This window comes from Pteropus medius, unplaced genomic scaffold, assembly GCF_902729225.1.
Source record: "Pteropus medius unplaced genomic scaffold, Ma_sr-lr_union100, whole genome shotgun sequence".
NCBI lineage: Eukaryota > Metazoa > Chordata > Mammalia > Chiroptera > Pteropodidae > Pteropus > Pteropus medius.
The window spans coordinates 380,884-398,999 of NW_024340697.1; the positions used below are offsets into that span (position 1 = coordinate 380,884).

Genomic DNA, 18,116 nt, shown 5'->3' on the forward strand with positions numbered 1-18,116 from the left:
TAGCTAAACACTACCTCATTTGCAAAGTTTTCTCTTATTCCGCGAGCCAGATTCAAGGATGCCCTATGCTCCCGATTGCAGTTTGAACTTGCCTCCAGCATAGCAATATATTCTTGCTGCCTTTCCCCCCATTTCTGTTTTCCCACTAGGCTCTTGGAGGAGAGACACCCATATCATAAGCTTTGAAGACCCAGGCACATTGCCTGGCCCAGAATCGCAAATAAGCATTTGATGAATAAATTCAAGGCTCCCACGCCATATTTTGACTCCCCTGGTCACGGGCTCTACTCTGTATGATGCCCACAAGCCGATTGAAACGTGTCCGACAACGTTGCTTTCATTGCTATTGCTGATGCAGCCTTTAACCCGCTTCTCTCCAAATTGTAGGGTGTCAATGTGAACCTCGTGACAATTAACCGGGTCTCTTCTCTCCACGAGGCGTGCCTTGGAGGTCACGTAGCCTGCGCTAGAGCATTATTGGAAAACGGCGCTCGCGTGAGTACCACCCCCTCCCCGCAGGTCTGTCTGGCCAAGTGCAGCTGCCGCCATCTAAAGAGATGTGACCTTCCAGGCTGCTTACCCGCTGTGGGTACACAGGTCTGGCCCCATCTGTGTCCACATTCCCGCATGGTCAGGAAGACACTGCTGTGTGCTCTCCTCTTAAGCCTCTATGCCCATGTGTGAACATGTAGATGAGGTAATGCACAGAAATCTTTCAAAATCGTGATGCTAACTTTTAAAAAAATCAATTGAACTGAAGTAATTTGAAAAACGATCTCGGAAAACTTCTTGTAATACATTAAAACACACTTGAAAAGAATAACAGCAACAAAAAACCCGCTCTTAATTCAAAACCCTAAACCAACAACTATGCTTACTGAGCAAAATTATTAAACTAAACGAGATTTTAATAAATAATACGTTGAAAAAAACTACAAAATTAACTTTATCTTATTTTTAAATTCTCTTTTTTTCTTCTCAAGGAATGACTGAGGTACTGTATGTAATCAGATACCAGAATAGGATTATAAAATTTAAACTTTTGAAAATGCCAGTGACATTTATTTAGTTAGTTACCAAATAGTTTTGTTGCTAATTTTGTTTTTAAACTCAGTCCTTGCATGGTTTCATGAGCTGCAATGTTTTTTAAGTGCTTAATGAAGATTTTCTTTGCGTTTTATACGGAAGCTGCGTTTCTACCTGTGGAACTGATGGTCAAAGCCTTCCGTGGGCAAAGTGACTTTCCTGATGCCATAGTGGTTGTGTATTTTCATAATGGCTTCTTTAAGTTACCACTTAGCTCACGTGTAGTGATGAGGGCAAGGTTGGGGGAAGGCCATGTTCTTTCAAACTAGATAGCTGGAGTCACAGGCAGACTGTGGGTGGGAAATATCTGACAACATTGTGTCTCAGAGGAATGTATGCTGATACAACTCTGGGAGGTTTCGTGCGTGACAAAGATAAGAGTAAGACACGGTCCTTTGTCTTTGGTAATCTTGTGAGGGAAGAATAAATACATATTATATTATTTAACATTGAAATCAGAACGAGAGAAGGAACAAGAAGAAGTTGTTCTATCAGTAGAAAATTCCTCAAAATTGACAGTCCCGTGGGTACCTCAGACTCAATGTATCTGAGACTGTGCTTATCATGTTCTTTCTGGGGGCCGGCTCCTCCTCTTGGATTCTCAGCCTCAGAGACCAAGTGAAAGATATCCCTGGTTTCCCAAGCTCCAAAACTGGATCATCCTTCTACTGCCACCTCATCTAATTAATCACAATGTCCTGCTAATTTTACTTCCAAAATGTTTCTCAAGTCTATGCTCTCCTGTGTCCTTTTCCTATAATGATCTAAAGCATTTATCGTTGTATCAAAATTATCTCTTTTTGTATTTGTCTTCCATGGTAGAATTCAACTTATTCAACAGGAGGCAATTGTCTCGCTCACCTTTGTCGCCAAAACATTGGCATCTAATAGATGCTCGATAAATGTTTGCTGACCTGAACGGAGAGAGAAACTTATAGAAAATCAAATTAGAAGGCCATCTGGACTGAGGAAGAGGATAATACTTAGTAAAAAGAAATCAAACGAGTTCTACCAAATATTTTTTAGGAAAAATGTAAATAGGTTAGAAGTCCCTAGAGTGTATAAATTTATACACATTATTTCCTGTCCTTGTTTGTCTCTGCCATCTTAGCATCTCATCTCTAACTTTCCAATTTAATGGGGCTGTCTTGGCACTGTGGAGATATACTTTTTTTTTTTTTATTTCTGAAACAAGGAAATTTAGGATCCTGATTATCACAAGCATATATCCTTAGTTGTTGAGGCAATATGGTTTGACAGCAAGCCCTCATCATCCTATATTTCCATCCTATTAGAGCCTCTGCCCCAGAATTCCTTGTTCTCCTAATGTTCTTTCTAATCTATTGCTAATATTCAGAGATGCTTCCTAGCGTGCTCATTCCCAAGTGCCTATATCCGTAGAAGGCACCAGGTTGGAGACACCATGTTGATGGCAATTTTCTTTGTGCCTTTGGTTTGGTCATGATCTCTTTGGGAGTTGCTGCAGGCATATGTAATTTGGATAGATTCTAGTAATCCGGAAAGGAAATCTGTAGCAAGAAAGACAATGTAGGAAATTGCCGAGGAGAGTTTTTGCAAGCACTGATTTTGGGACCTTAAGCTAGCTGGTTTCTCTAGTATTTTTGGTTTCTGCCATGTTTGTTCATGATTGAAAGAAAGAGTCAGTTCCATATTAATGGAAACTGGAAATAATTGTTGCAAATGTTTACTGAATGTTTACTGGGCCCCAGGCAATGTTCTAAGTGTTTAACGTATAGTAACTCACTTGACCTACCAAGGCAAAGAAAGTTAGTAGCCCAACCAAGATCTCTGAACAAAAAAAAAAACAGAGAGAGAGAGAGAGAGAGAGCTGGCATTTGAATCCAAGCTAATGATTTCGTAGGTCATGTTCTTAACCGCCATACAGGACCACTCCTCAATGGTTATGAGGTTCTTAAGAAGCTTTGGAATACTCATGAATACATTTTAAAAGCTTTGTCCCTTTTTGCCCCATCTGAGATATTATTTATAGGTGAGAGTTGATAAGCTACTGGTAGCTAAATAACATAATACTGAAATGATGTAGAGTTCCCTTGCTCGTTCACCAGTATGGGAAATTTCTCCAGGCAATATACAGGAATACAACTTGGAGCTGGTGATAAAGAAATAGCAAATCCTCTGAGTCTCTCTGTCCATCATTAGGTCAATGGAGTGACGGTTCACGGAGCCACGCCCCTCTTCAATGCTTGCTGCAGCGGCAGTGCTGCATGTGTCAATGTGCTGCTGGAGTTTGGAGCCAAGGCCCAGCTCGAGGTGCACCTGGCTTCCCCCATCCATGAGGCAGTGAAGAGAGGTAAATGAGCCATCACGTTACACACAAAACATTGGTGGACTCACTGCAATCTGCATGAATCAGTGGTATAGTGTTCACCGTGCAAGGATCACCCAGATCTTCTTCACCGGTAGGCTACATGTGGCTTAGAAATCCCACAGCAGTAGCTTCAATTTGCCTAAATCTTCAAGAAATACCTCCCGGGCATGAAACAGCTCTTCTTACAACCTGGGAATGGCTTTCTGTCCCAGATGTCCCATTTCCTGGGTCCAGTCTCTCTGCAGGCCTTTCTTGAGGCTCTTTGCTGGTATTTTGGTGGCAGCTGGTGCAGTAAAGACTGCAGGCGTGACTTCCATGAGTCGTACTGTGCTTATGTCTCTGTCATTACTAGAAGAGAATAGCTTGACCCCTAAGCCCATAAAACATCAACCACTAACGTAAATTATGAAAGTGTCTGAAAGCCAAGGCCGATAGTCTTTCTAATGAAAGATTAGATGTAACTGTCCACAACAAGCAATATATTCTAGATGAGCTGATGACTTCAAGGTCATTAGTTATTGAAAAAAGTTCGCAAATTTAAAAAGCATAGCAATTGGAAACCTCGAAGTTGACTCTAGACTCCTGTGTTACTTTTGAAATGAGAAAAAAGTAAAATTAAGGAATTTTAAAATTGCATGCATAGATTAGACATGAACAAGAAGATGCCATTGAAAGGCTAAGGCCATTTGTCAAAAGTTACACTTAAAGAGCAACATTTCTGTGTTACCCAGTGGTGGAGTTATTCTCTTATATCGAGGTCAGAAATACAATGGAGAAGTTAGAACATTGTAGAACGGTGACCTTGCTGGAATAATTGGAGACAAAAGTCTTTCTTTCAAAAGGCAATAGTTGAAGATTTGCCCCAGTTTATTAAACATGTCACTTGGTAATTTTTTTTTTCTGCAGTGAATTAACTATAAATGTTACAGAAGACCCAATTCTCAATGTATCTATGGTTTTGATAGCCTATACATATTTAATAAACATTTATTAATTAGTAACAGATGTTGGCCATTTCCCAAAGTAAGTCCTTTAAATTGTGGAGAAATAGTCTACTTTGGAAATGATATAAAAGTCTTTAAAATTTTTTATTATTTATTTGAAATAAAAATTAATCTATTATTCGCATTTCATCCAAACATTTAAAAATAGGTAAATATTGGGAAAGGTTTGAATTACTTGAGTAATTCTGTAGTGCTTAGCTGGTTATATAAGTAGTGTTTGGTATCTATGCACCTACAAAAGATATATGTTTATCATAAACACATGGATTCATGTGTCTCTACATATTATTTTTCTGTATTATAAAAGCATGTTAGGGACCAATGTCAACAGAATGGAAGGATGAATAGCAAATTCATTATTTTAGATATTGTTACAATAATGCTAATCGTATGACTTTTAGATATTCATTTTTTAACTTCCCGAGAATATTTAAATTTAACTCAAACTAGGCTCAGTTTGTTCTTTAAAAAAAAGGACGGGAATTATTCAAAAATGTTTATTAGATACCCTGTATTTACCAGGAAGTTTTAAGTACTGATTAGATATTATTTCTGGATGCTTACAACTTTAAACCTCTATGAACAGGCTGGGTCAGCATGAGACATATCGATGCTATAATCCAGGTATCATATTTACTTATGTGAACAAATAGTTTGAATCCATGGAATCCTTATTTGTACCTTTTAATGCATATATATACTTAGAATTTGTGATAAATCAAGCAGGTTTGAGACGAAGTTTACTTCTATGTGATCTATAAAGAAAAGGTTGGTTAAGTTAATCGGTGATGATAAGTTTTTTTTTTAAAGAAAATATTTAAATCTTCAAAGAGAACAAACCTATTACAAGCTCCCATTGATACCTCAGAAGCATTTGCTCCTGAATGAATCATTCATATGCTGCAAATTAACCAAGTCTGTCTACTCATAGGGCAAACTCTAAGGAGAATATTCATTAATACAGTTCTTGTTAGCCATTGAATTTGAAAGTATATTTAAATATATTCTATACTTGAGGTTTTTAATTAATTCTCATAGGTATCTTCCAGGTTAGCCAAAATAAGGAGGTTTTACTGCATGATGCTGCCATCCACCCAATTTTTCATGCATGGGTGAAGAAGAGAACGAGAGAGTTGTAATGGAGAGTGATCAGGGCTGGGCCTTGCATTTGAGCACTGGCTTCAGAGCAATAATGGAATGAGTCATTTACCCCTCTGGGTCTTGTGGCCTCCATTTGTAACTGGTGGCTTCATTTTAGAGGATTTCAGCTGTGCTCCTTGGAGACCTTAGTTTAGTTGGAGATACCTCAAAGGCTGCAGGGGAATTTAAGTGGGGGAGGCATGGGCATGCTTCTCTTTCTAATAGTTTTATTTTGAAGCATTCTCAGATTTTCCTTCCCCCTCAAAAAATATTTTTTTTCTGCTTAAAAAATAATCTATGTTATTTCTGAAGCCTATTCCGGATAAGCAACTCTATAATTCTGTGAATAGTTGGTATTTCCGTTACTTGAATGAGGTTATCTTGTATTTCACCAGGTCATAGAGAGTGCATGGAGATTCTGCTGGCAAATAACGTTAACATTGACCAAGAAGTACCTCAGCATGGAACTCCCCTGTATGTGGCCTGCACCCACCAAAGGGTAGACTGTGTGAAGAAACTTCTAGAATTAGGTAACTTTCAGAAATCTTGTCATAAGAACCTATTAACCTTGTTGGTTTTCCATGGTTTCAAAGATGAAGTGCCTGTCAGGCTGGAAAAAATTCTGACAGCATTTGATGTTTCAATGCTTAAAACAACTTCTCCAGAGAAACAAGTATCTGTATTTTTTAGTTCTGCTTCCTTTGATATTGGCTCCATTTACTCGGTATGGGGCTCCTTGGTGGTCTCAAGAGAGAGCGAGAGTCTCTTTCCCATAAGTCCTAGGGGAAAAAACAATTGTATTTCATTTGTTCTTTTTGAGTCACATGCTCATGTGTGAACCAATCATGGTGGCCAAAGGAATTCAAGGCATTGATTGGCTTGGGCCTAGGTTTTGGCCTACACTGCAGTTGTTGGGCTTCACTGGGAACACATGAACTGGAAATCACAGGGAATGGTTAGTTCCCTAGGGGCAATCTAAGTGTGGTTACCAGGAAGATGCTGGATAGTAAAAACAACAGACATGTGCCACAGACTACTTTAGATCGATCCTGCTAAGTTATTTAGTAATAGTTTTTTAAAAATCTAAAGGCATGTAAAGAAACAGAGTCCAGAGAAGAGTAAAATATCTTGAAACTATTATTCATTTATAGATTCCTCAGAGTTAGCCACTGACATAAAGATAGAGATTGTAGTAAGAACATTTAAATAAGAAATTTTATCTCGAAGATTTTTCTTGTCTTTTCTCTGCCATCATATACTGCTCCCTAGAGTAATTCATAAATCATTTTTGTGAGCCCTGAATAATATAACTACTAAATTAACTTAGTTTTATCCCTTGCCAAAAATCAAAATAGCTCTATGTAAAAGAAGCTGCACATATTTAATTTTTATGTGACAAAGTTCCTATGGAAAAGTAAGTATTTAAAATGACTAAAAATATTTTTATTTACTTTTCTCATCACAATATTTCGAAACAGTCTTAATAGACATTGCTGAGGTTCTAGGCTTATGTCACATTTTCAAAGATTTGTCAAGTACGTCCTGGCATTTAAGATGTCTTTATCTACAAGTACTGTATTTTAGACTCATTGCGTTTCTACTTTTAACATTCAGTGTGGAATTGTGGTCATCTGCTTTGTTTAGGAGCCAATGTTGACTGCGGCCAATGCCTGGACACCCCCCTCCATGCCGCAGTGAGGCAGTCCAGGGTGGAAGTCGTCCACCTTCTGATAGACTATGGGGCTAATCTGAAGTGCAGAAACGCTCAGGGCAAAAGTGCACTTGACCTGGCGGCCCCGAAAAGTAGCATGGAGCAGGCGCTCCTGCTCCGAGAAGGTAAGGAAGGCCTGGGTGCCCATTCTTCTTCCATAGGCACGTCTGCTCTCTGTCCTTTCTGTCTCGTCGATAGACTTTCTGATCTTTTTCTTTTTCTCTTTTTAATTGAAACTGGCAGGTAGGAGGTGGCAAGTCGTAGCATCACCGAGACGGGATTTTATATGCTGTATATAATCACTTATAACCCATGAACACGTACATACAACTGCTACGTTGCTTTGTATTTTCCATGACAAGAACATAATCAGAGAAGTTTGTTTTCACCGTGAAAGGTTGAACTGCCACATCTATCTTGGCATAAGCACACAATTGAGCAGACCAAAAGTCTGCTTTGAAATGTCTGAGGCAATTCGGTGGAAATTAGAAATACTTGAGTTAGAGACGATAAGGTGGACTTCGAGTGTGTATTTCAGAAAGTAGACTAAATGGTCAAGTCGTTTGCCTGTTCTCCAAATGAGGGAGTAGACAGGTCGGCATCCCTCGTTGCCTCGCTCCCATTTCCACCACGAGCTAATACAACTACAGATGCCAGAGGAGGAAAGGCAGGCCTCTAAAATGCTCCGGATGCCAAATTCAAAGGCAAACCATGCTATGACCGTACAGAAAGAGAATATTATCAGAACCTATTTTGATTATTTGTATGTGCAGGAGAACATTAACGATCATAGTAATTATTCGTCTTTACACGTGTCAGGCGCTGAGCTAAATTCGAAACATAGATTAATCTCCCTGAATTCTTAAAACTTTAAAGCAGCAAGAACTTCACAGTAACTGGTGCTGTTCCAGACAGCTGCAAATGGGAAAGAGAAGCATAAAGAGATTGGCTTGCAGAAAGTCCCACGGCTACTGAGAAGCAGAACCAGAGTTCTAACCAAGCAGTCTGGCCCCAGAACGTGCACTGTTAAGGTTATGATGGCTCAATCCCGAATCTTCTAGTCGGGAAGGGTTTTTTTTTTTTTCACTACCAGTTCCCTTGTGAAACCATATTCCCACATCTTAAATACTTTCCAAGTGGAATGCTCGTTTCAGTAGTTTTAGGAATACTCTCTAGGTCACTACTTCTTCAGCTTTAATGAGTATGGACATACCAGAAGATCTCATTAAAATGCAGATTCTGATTCAGCAGGTGTGGGGGGTGGGGCTAGACTCTGCATGTCCACCAGGTTCCCAGGCGTGCTAATGCTGCTGGTCTGAGGCCACACTTTGAGTCCCACTGGTCTAGATTATTTCCAATAGTCCACGTCATTCATGATCGTTCTTTTATTTGAATCTCTACTTCAAGACTTAGATTCTTCCTTACCACTCCCATTTGGAAACACCAGGTACTTTCCAAGTATTAGCTGAGAGTATGATTTACAGCAGTTGTCACCTGTCCTCTTTTCTTCCATCAAAAATGTTTTCAGATCCAAGATTCGTATTTTTTTCTCTCTTTTTAAATAAAAATGATTGGGGTGACATTGATTAACAAAATCAAATAAGTTTTAAGTATACAATTCAACAGTACATCACACATATATCGTATTGAATGTTCACCTCCCAAAGTTAGATTTCCTTCTATCACCTAATATTTGACCCCATTTATCCCTATGTATCTCCCTCCTCCCCCACTTCCCCGTGGTAACCAGTAATCCACTGTCCATGTCTGTGAGTCTCTGTATGTTTGTCATGTTCATTTGTTGCTTTCAGTTTTATATCCCACATATGAGTGAAATCGTATGCTTTTCAACTTTTTTTTTATAAGCAACTTCCTTTGTCCTGTATCTTCATAAATATAGCCACTTGCTCTAGAAGGATGAATACCAGCGACTTTAGAGTTCACTCTGGTGTCTGAACTTGTCCAGGCAAACTGGACAGTTGGTCTGCATTCCTGTTCTCCAGAGGAGCTTTAGTTGGGTAACAGGTAGAGATACTTTTCATTCCTGCTTCCTAAGATTTTAACTAAAGGCAGTTGTTTGTTCCTCCAGGTAGATTTCTATCACATGGATGCCCCTTGGCCATATCAATGCAAATGTTATCTGGCTCTTTCCAGATGCAGTCCACCATTTCTCATGGGGTACAAGATGCTGGTACAGTAGGATTTTCTCAAAAAGGAAAACTTTGTATAATCCAATAATTATATAAATCTACTTGAAGAGATATGTACTGAAAGATCTCTGATAGATCAGGTTAAGAAATAGTAGGACCTTCTAAATGCCCCTGTATAACTAGTATTCCAGCCCAAAGCTCATTTATCCTACTCAATCATATTTTAGACTCTCGTTAGTTTACTTTCCTGCAGGACTTAAAGCCACTCAAAGCCATGGACATGATGACTTCAGGAGACTCCATGAGATGAAGGCTCAGGGTATAATGGTATCTAAGTGAACTGGGGCCTTTCTCCAGATCCTCTGTTGAGATGGGATCCTTGAGAGAATGGAGGGCCCTCCGAGTGTGAGTTGGGACCCAGCCAGCACTGCTTCCTGGGCAGCTAGAGCCAGGCAGGCCAGGAAGACCCTGAGGCCTGACGGCCAGGCCCCTGGCACATTTCCTGACATTACCTCTGTGACCACATAGGCCGGCTACCTGCTGACACTCTCTTAGCAATTGTCCCTTGCTCTGCAACTCTGTCTTGAGGTCCTGAATGTTCAGTGCTCCCATTTGCTTTTTCTCCTCAGTCAGTATATCAATTCCATTGGAACGTGTGGTACATTAATGAAGTGTATTCCCTTTAGACCCCATACTTCATTCCTAACTTGCCTCTCGTTCGCCTCATTCTTCAGTATCAATACTACAATACCATTGGAGGCTCCACTTCAATAAACATGTGCCCATCCAAGGGACAAACTGGGATCCCTGTATTTATTGAGTGTCTGCTACCTCACTCTCTAATTCCTACACAGATCTAGCTTCTCTTAAGCTTTTAGAAAGTTTCAGCCTCTCCTTTACCCCACCCCCACCCCACTATTATGAGGTTCACACCATTTTAATTCCTTCCTCAGGCCCACCTGCTCTTTCCCAGCTCTGCCGCCTGTGTGTCCGGAAGTGCTTGGGTCGAGCATGTCATCAAACTATCCACAAGCTGCATCTGCCGGAGCCACTGCAAAGATTCCTCCTCTACCGGTAGTCCCAGGGGTCCATGGGAAGGTCTTGGAGATAATCGGGTTGTTGCCTGCTGTACCCAGGGTACCTAGTGTAGACACTCAACAGCTAGACTCTCGCACTACCTTCGAATGAGTTAAGCCAGTTAGAGTCAATTCCTAATGAATCGGAACTCTTGGGGAATTGGAAACTCCTGGTTTGTTTAATGTTCTCATTAAGCAAAAACCTTTTGGTTTTTAGCTCTTATTGTTAAGAAACTTTAAAAGACTGTTAGTAGAGTGAAAATAAGTTATTTTTGAAGACATAATCTTCAGTTATCTAAGGGTCAACATTCTGAATATTGTGCAGACACATATAAATGAATAAGATTATGATAAATGTAAGTATTCCAAGATGTGTTCCTGATTTAGTTCCTCCCTCCTCCCCTTTTCTTTCCTTCTATGAATAAATCTCTGCTGTAATTTTGATTTCCTTGCCTTTTTCTATATATATATATATATATATATATATATATATATATATATATATAAATGCTAAATGCTTTAAAAACATCAGAGTTGAGACATCCAGTTACTGAGGACCTGGTTGATAAGAGAGATGTTGGAAGAGATTAGCTTACCTGGAGGTTGGGGTCTATTGCTCATCCCTTTTGATATTAGATGCTGTTCTTTGAAGTAGATTGAGCAACACTGCATACTCCCACTATCTGAACCCATAGGCACCGTGTGATGCATGTTGCAATGCAAGCATCTACCAGCTTATTTTCAAAGTCAAGAGTCCCAGGGATTTTGAAATAATTACATGTTGACGCCAGTCCCCAAGATGGGCTCAATGCTGGGTCAATATTATTTCTATGAGTAGGGGCCCAAAATAATCACAAAGGTATACTCTAATAAACAGCCTTCCTCTCCTTTTTTCTCTTCTCCTACTTCTCCTTTTATTTTTTCCCAACCCCTTCTCCTTCTGCCCCCCTCCCCCTCCTCCTCCTTTTTGTAAATTTAGAATATGAAAATTAGATAGACTTTTAATTATCGTAAGTACTCCTGTCATGGTTCAGTGACTATAGTAACATAAGCTTCTAAAAAGAAAATGTTCTCTCAGATCATCTCCTGATTTGTTACAAACATGTATTTTTTCCCCCAGTTTTCCAAACCTTTGATTCTCAACTGGGGACAATTTTGCCCTACCACCACTAACTTCAGGCACATTTGGCAAAGTCTGGAGACTTCTTTGGTTGCAACAACAGGGAGGAGGGATGCTACTGACATCTAGTGGATGGAGGTCAGAGGTGCAGCTGATCATCCTACAAGGCACAAGACAGTTCCCCACAGTAAAAAATGATCACTTCCAAAATGTCAACAGTGCTGAGGTTGAGAAACACTGCTCTAAACCTATGTTATTCAATAAAGAAGCCACTAGCCACATGTAGCTATTGAGCAGTCGAAATGTGGCTAGGTTGAATTGAGATGTGCTGTAAGTATAAAATACGCACTATATTTTGAAGGTTCGGTACAAAAACAATGTGAATTATTTCATTAATGATTTTGAGGTTGATTATACAATGAAGCAATACTATTTTGAATATATTAGGTTAAATTAAATTTATTAAAATTATTGCTACTTTTTTTCCTTTTAAACGTGACTACAATACAATTTTAAATTGCATATGGCTTTAGCATGATATTTCTTAGTGTTCTAGACCTTTTTCTCATTTTCACAACTTGGGAATATGAAATAAGTTCATCTTAATTAGTTAACTATTTGAGGAAAAGATTAAGTTCTATTTTCATATCATATTTCAAAAACAAATCTCATTTTTTTAAATGTTAAAAAAGTTTTAAAAGATGCTATAAATACTAGAATAAAATGTTCATGAATATACATGAAGGGAAGGTCTTTTCTAAGCATAACATCAAAGTCAGTCACTTTAAAGGAAAATACTGATAAATTAAAATACATATCATAGAACATTCAGGAATTCAAGGCTTTCTGTCTTCAAAGTGTTCCCCTGAGGGTATTTTTTGGTCAGCCTACATCTTGCTGAACATCTGAGCTCTGTGTTAAGTCCCAGGATATTCTCTGATAGTCTGCAGTGTGGCCCCAAGGAGCTTGAAGATCCTGCTGTTCCATCCACTTCTTGAAACTGCAGGTCATGGATTTAGCGAATCCGTCGTATGGACCCCCCAACTCTGGTAGGAGTGTGTGTGTGGGTGTATGTGTGTGGGGGGTGGCACTTTAATCTTGAACTGAGTCCCAAGAGACCACTCATGAGAACCAATCCTTCTGATTCCAGAAGGATGTGAATGCAGAGCAAGTAGTGATCCCTGCATCTCGGAGTTGCCGCAGTGTTTTTCGATTTATGAATATAGGTATTAGAGAGATGATAGTCTTTAACTTCCCCTTGAATCCTACATCCCATCAAGCTAGAATCTGACCATCAGATGAATCATCTGGTTTATATGAGGTTATATTGCTTGCTTTTAGGAGGTTCTTAACACTAACAGAGATTATTTCATTTTTCACAGGATGTGGGATGTTTGATTCCCCAAATGGTATACTTTAAAAAAAAAGAAAAACTTCAATCGTATCTGAGGTGCTCTAGGATAACTTATCAATTAATTGAGGCTTAAATCTTCAAGAGACACAGACAAGTATAGTGGGGTAAAATAAAAGCAGATTGGGGCGAGAGCTACTATTTTACATAAGGTGATTAAGCAAGGTCCCTGGCAGGGTAACTGCATTTTTTTAAAAAAATTATTCATGTATGTATTAATATTTATTAGTTAATTTTACTGTTAAGGTTTGAGTGAATTTTTGCAGTACTTTATGGTTTTGTTTGGTTTGTTTTTGGTTTCTTTGCCTGATTTAATATAGTGATCCTATTATGAAAGTATTTCTGATCCCTGCTTTTCTCACAAATCATATTACAATGATTTTCTAAGTTTCCAACCCTTTGAAACTATCCTTTTAAATGGTTGTATTATATCCATCAGCTATTTCCGTGTTGCTGGATTCTTAGATTATTTCTAATTTCTTGCTATTATAAATAAACTAGCACGAACTTAATATTTTATAAATCTTTTTAAATGTTTGAAGTATATCTTAGAAGACATTTGAAGTGACATTTACTGGTTAAAATTATTTAAAATATTAGTTTAAAATAATTTAAAATATATACACGATGAATCAAAGGAAAAAATATTTTAATAACCAAATCACCAATATTACCTATCCATATACCATGTCTATATATATATATATCGACATCTAATATATCTGTATACCATGTGTCTACCTAGCATCTATCTATCCGTCCATTATTTATCTGACTGTATTCATCATCTGCCTTGACCCATTATTTTTTAAAAAAATGCTTGTCTGTGTCTCTTGAAGATTTAAGCCTCAATTCTTTCAAAACCCCTTAAATTATTTAAAAGGTCAGGTATGCCATTCAACACCTCTAAGTTTTTAGTTAATATTTTATTAAGGAACTGTTTCTCCCAAAGTAATTTTTCTCCCTGATATTTCTAATATTGCCATGTCGAATGAACCTCCGGTTTACAGGTGATTCTTTATTCAGTGGCAATGCTCGTTGCTCAGATGATTTTATGCATTTAACACAAAGAGAACAGCTGACGCTTCAGAGACATGGCCTGAAGTGGCCATGGTGAGGGAAGAATCGTTGAATAATCACAAGCTGTCAAGGGAGGGTGCTTTCTGTACTGAAGAGCCTCACGTTTTCTCCCGTAGCAAATCATCACCAGAGGCTGCCCCGGTATGGGTGTTTGCATACAAAATATATTATCTCCTTCCTTTAGCAGAGTGTATACTAGGAAAAATACACAATCACATTCAGAATAGCGGCTTCACGTTTTAACATGAGTTCAACCTGTAAAAAATGTATACCAGGTATTAATCTTCATTTACTAATTTTTCTTCCTCCGCCATTATTATATCTTGAAAATTTTCCAGCTTCTAGAAAAAATTGCAAGAATGATACAATGAATATTTGTACATCCATCATCTCGGATCACCAGTTGTTATAAATTTGCCACATTTGCCTGTTTATGTGTGTATGCACATGTTTGTATGCATATGTATGTGTGTGCATGTGTACACAGACCTATATTATATGTATATATGTAAGCTCATGTGTAATTAATATATATACAAATATTTTCTAAATGAATCATTTGTGAATAAACCGTGGACATCTTGATTCTTCACCACGGCTAGAATTAAGATGAGGTGGGTGAGGCAGAAAAAAAAAGTGTAAGGGGGCAACCGAAAAACTCAATCATCAAGATAAATATTTTATTACAATATTTTAAAAATTCAATGTTTAAAGAAAAAGCCCATGATGACTAAAACATCAATGATTTTAAAGACAGGCCGTTGTTTGTTTTTACAATCTTGCACAATTGTGCAGTGGGAACAGTGTTTGCCATCAGTCTGAGGTTCTGGGACATGTGGCCTTTGGGTTTTTGAGGAACAACTATGGCTTGTGAATAGATTAGGCAACTCAGGCTTTATATATACTCGTGTTTGCACTATAGAGCTTGCATTAACTTTTTCTCTTCAGTGATAAATGTGTCTATCTAGCATCTATCGATCCATTATGCATATAATGTGTACATAAGGATGCACATTTATCCCTTTGTGTCATGCTGCCATATGGCTCTGCGCTAAGCACGTTAGTGTGCATCTTCCAAAAACACAGAGATTCTTCTACATAACAGCGCAGTGATCACATGCAGGAAGTTTGACATTGATGAGCTGTAATTATCTGATATACATCCATATTTAAGTTGCCACGACTGTGGCACTGGCGTCTTTTATATTTTGTCCCTTCTCCCCCAGTCAGGATCCAATTAAGGATTACGCATCACATTTAGTTATCAAACCTCTTTATTCTCCTTTAATCTAGAAAGACTCCCCCCGCCTTTTGTCCTTCATGCCACTGGCATTTCTGAAGAGTCCAGCCCCGTCCTTATGTAGACTGTCTTTCCATTTTGATTTGCCTGATTGTTTCCTCGAGAATACTGCATTATGCCAGATTTTTAAAAACATATCCTTGTTTGAATATTATTGTACTCCTAGATGGAGTGGGAATGAGCGACTGCTTTCTAAAGTTGCAGCATCAGATAGTTCAGTGTACAGAGCTAGTTACACAGAAACCACTGAAACAGATAGGATTTTTACAGGAATAGCAGATCATTCCAAATTATCGGAGTAGATTTGTTCCTTTTAGTTTTTAAAGGTTTCGTGCTAGAAAAAAGTGCTGGCTGGAATGAGAGTTGGTTTCGGCTCCTGGGCCAACTTAGACTGATTGGAGGTGACTTTCAAGGCTCCCCACAGCCTCAGGAGGAAATAATCCATAAGTGGTGTCAGCTAGGTGAGGGGTGGAGGCCGAGGCTATGGCTGTTGATAAGGAGTGACTGTGGCCTTACCGTCCCGCAGGCCATAATTCTTCCCTGGGCCAAGTTTCCTGAGCATCTACACAAGGACTGACTAGAAGTTGTTAAGATCGTTCTCTTGTGGCTCATTGTAAGTGAAGCTACTCTGTAATCACAGCTCATATACATGTGACTCACCTTCATCCTCATACAGACCCTTAAAAATACATGAGCTTCTCTTTTAATGGTTTTCTAATTCCTGACTAGAACTGTTGTTAATCGGTTTTAAATAAATCAGTTTCCATCCTCCAATATTCACAAGTGTTGATCAACATTATAAATATAACAAGCATATTAAAAGCTGATTAATTTCCTCCCAAGTACTAAGGCAACAGCCTAGAAATCTTCTTTATTGTCACTTTGGACAATAAACTTATATTTGGATATGGAAAACGCTTATCTTCTTGGAATTTAATTAAAGGTAAATAAAGAAGATGTACTATGAAGATTTTACTCAGAAAGAATGATGATGGTATCCAGCATTCCCATCGTGCCCCTCTGTTAACTCCTCCTCATCCGGTCTAGTTGGAAGTAAATTTCTCCTTCTCTGCCAAATACATGTTTTAATGTTCTTCAAATTTCCCGATAGAGTAGTGAACAATGTATATGCTTACGGCCTTCTCAGTTAATTCTGCAAATAGGGAGGGCAACTCACCAATGTTTATCTCAGTTTTAAGTGAACAATCCCTTTTTCAAATAGAAATTAGTCAAGATGATTGTAGATTCACATGCAATTGTAAGAAACAATACACCTTCTCCCCTGATGGTGTTCAGGTGCTTCGTGGAGGCTGGCTGAGTGGCCTACGTCTCCTCTGGGCCTCCAACAGGGGAGCTGGTTGGGATTGTAGATGTTATTGATCAGAACAGGGCTTTGGTTGATGGACCTTGCTCTCAAGTAAGGAGACAGGCTATGCCTTTCAAATGCATGCAGCTCACTGACTTCATCCCCAAGTTCCCATACGGTGCCCGTCAGAAGTATGTCCGACAAGCCCGGCAGAAGGCAGATAACAATACAGAATGAGCAGCCACAAGATGGGCCAAGAAGATCGAAGCCAAAGAAAAGATAGCCAAGATGACAGATTTGGAGTTACAAAGTCATGAAGGCAAAGAAAATGAGGAACTGAAAAATCAAGCTTAACGTTGGGAAATTTCAAAAGGCAGTTTCTCCTTAAAGCTTCTCCCCCCAAAAAGCACTTGCTGCTAAAGTTGCAGCTACAAGTTCTGGCAAAAGATGACTACTGCAGCCAAGAAGGCTCCAGCCCAGAAGGTTCCCGCACAGAAAGTTGCAGCCCAGAAGGTAGCACCTGCAAAAGCTCAGAAGAGTCCGAAAACTCCAGACCCAAAAGCACCTGCTCCACAGGCATCTGGCAAGAAAGCGTAAGAACATCAGAGGCTGTTCTAAAAGTAATAAAGTTTTTTTTAATAGGATGGCGAATCTAGAAACAAAAACGAAAAAAGAAAAAGAATAATACACTGATCTCCTATATTTTTACCCAGTTTACCCTAATGATAACTTCTTGCAAAACTGTAGTATAACATCAGAACCAGGAAACTGGCATTGATGCAATGTACTAATCTCATTCCACAGTTTTCATTTTGACTTTTTACTCACTCCTGTGTTTGTCTTTAGTTCTAGAGAAATTATGACATGTGTATGAGCACACCTTTGACCCAGCATGCCCACTCTTAGGAATCTCTGCTCTAGAAATATTGTATAGGTGCACAAAGCCATATGTACAAAAATGTGGAGTGCGGTATTTTTGTAGTCATAAAAAAAGGGTAATATTCTGTCTCCATCATGGGGAAATTATGAATTGCAGTAGTGACTAAAGAAAGGGACATAGCTACATATGCTTGAAATGGAAAGACCTCCCCCACCAAAACAAACAAGTATACAAAGCGTAGAACAATATAATTACAATTATGTGAAAAATGTAAGGGGAGAAATGTGTGTGTATATATGTATACGCACATATAGAAATGCATTATAAATTACGAAGGATTCTTCTCAAACTGTTGACAATGGCTACCATGTCTTTCAACTGAGGATCCATAAATCTGAAACAGTGAAGCTACATCTTAGACATTAAAAAAAAATCTGCTGTTTCAGGATCCATAAATCTGAAACAGTGAGGCTACGTCTTAGGCATTAAAAAAAAAAAAAAA

At 38.7% G+C, this 18,116-nt stretch overlaps 1 protein-coding gene and 1 pseudogene across 4 annotated transcripts in view; both read left to right on the forward strand.

Moving 5' to 3' along the window:
* ASB11 (ankyrin repeat and SOCS box containing 11) overlaps positions 1-11,883 on the forward strand; it is a 25,990-nt gene extending 14,107 nt beyond the window's left edge. For 3 of the 4 annotated variants that reach the window (XM_039873543.1, XM_039873559.1, XM_039873551.1), the window contains exons 3-7: positions 388-495; positions 3,268-3,418; positions 5,976-6,110; positions 7,225-7,416; positions 10,395-10,943. In XM_039873543.1, coding sequence (XP_039729477.1) covers positions 388-495; positions 3,268-3,418; positions 5,976-6,110; positions 7,225-7,416; positions 10,395-10,519 — 711 coding nt within the window. In that variant the 3' untranslated portion in view covers positions 10,520-10,943. Of the gene's footprint in view, positions 1-387; positions 496-3,267; positions 3,419-5,975; positions 6,111-7,224; positions 7,417-10,394; positions 10,944-11,637 lie in introns of those variants that run through there. The other variant, XM_039873534.1, reaches the window with a different exon arrangement.
* Positions 11,884-16,713: 4,830 nt separating this feature from the next.
* On the forward strand, positions 16,714-17,331 carry LOC120610943 (60S ribosomal protein L14-like; annotated as a pseudogene).
* The last annotated feature ends 785 nt before the right edge of the window (positions 17,332-18,116 follow it).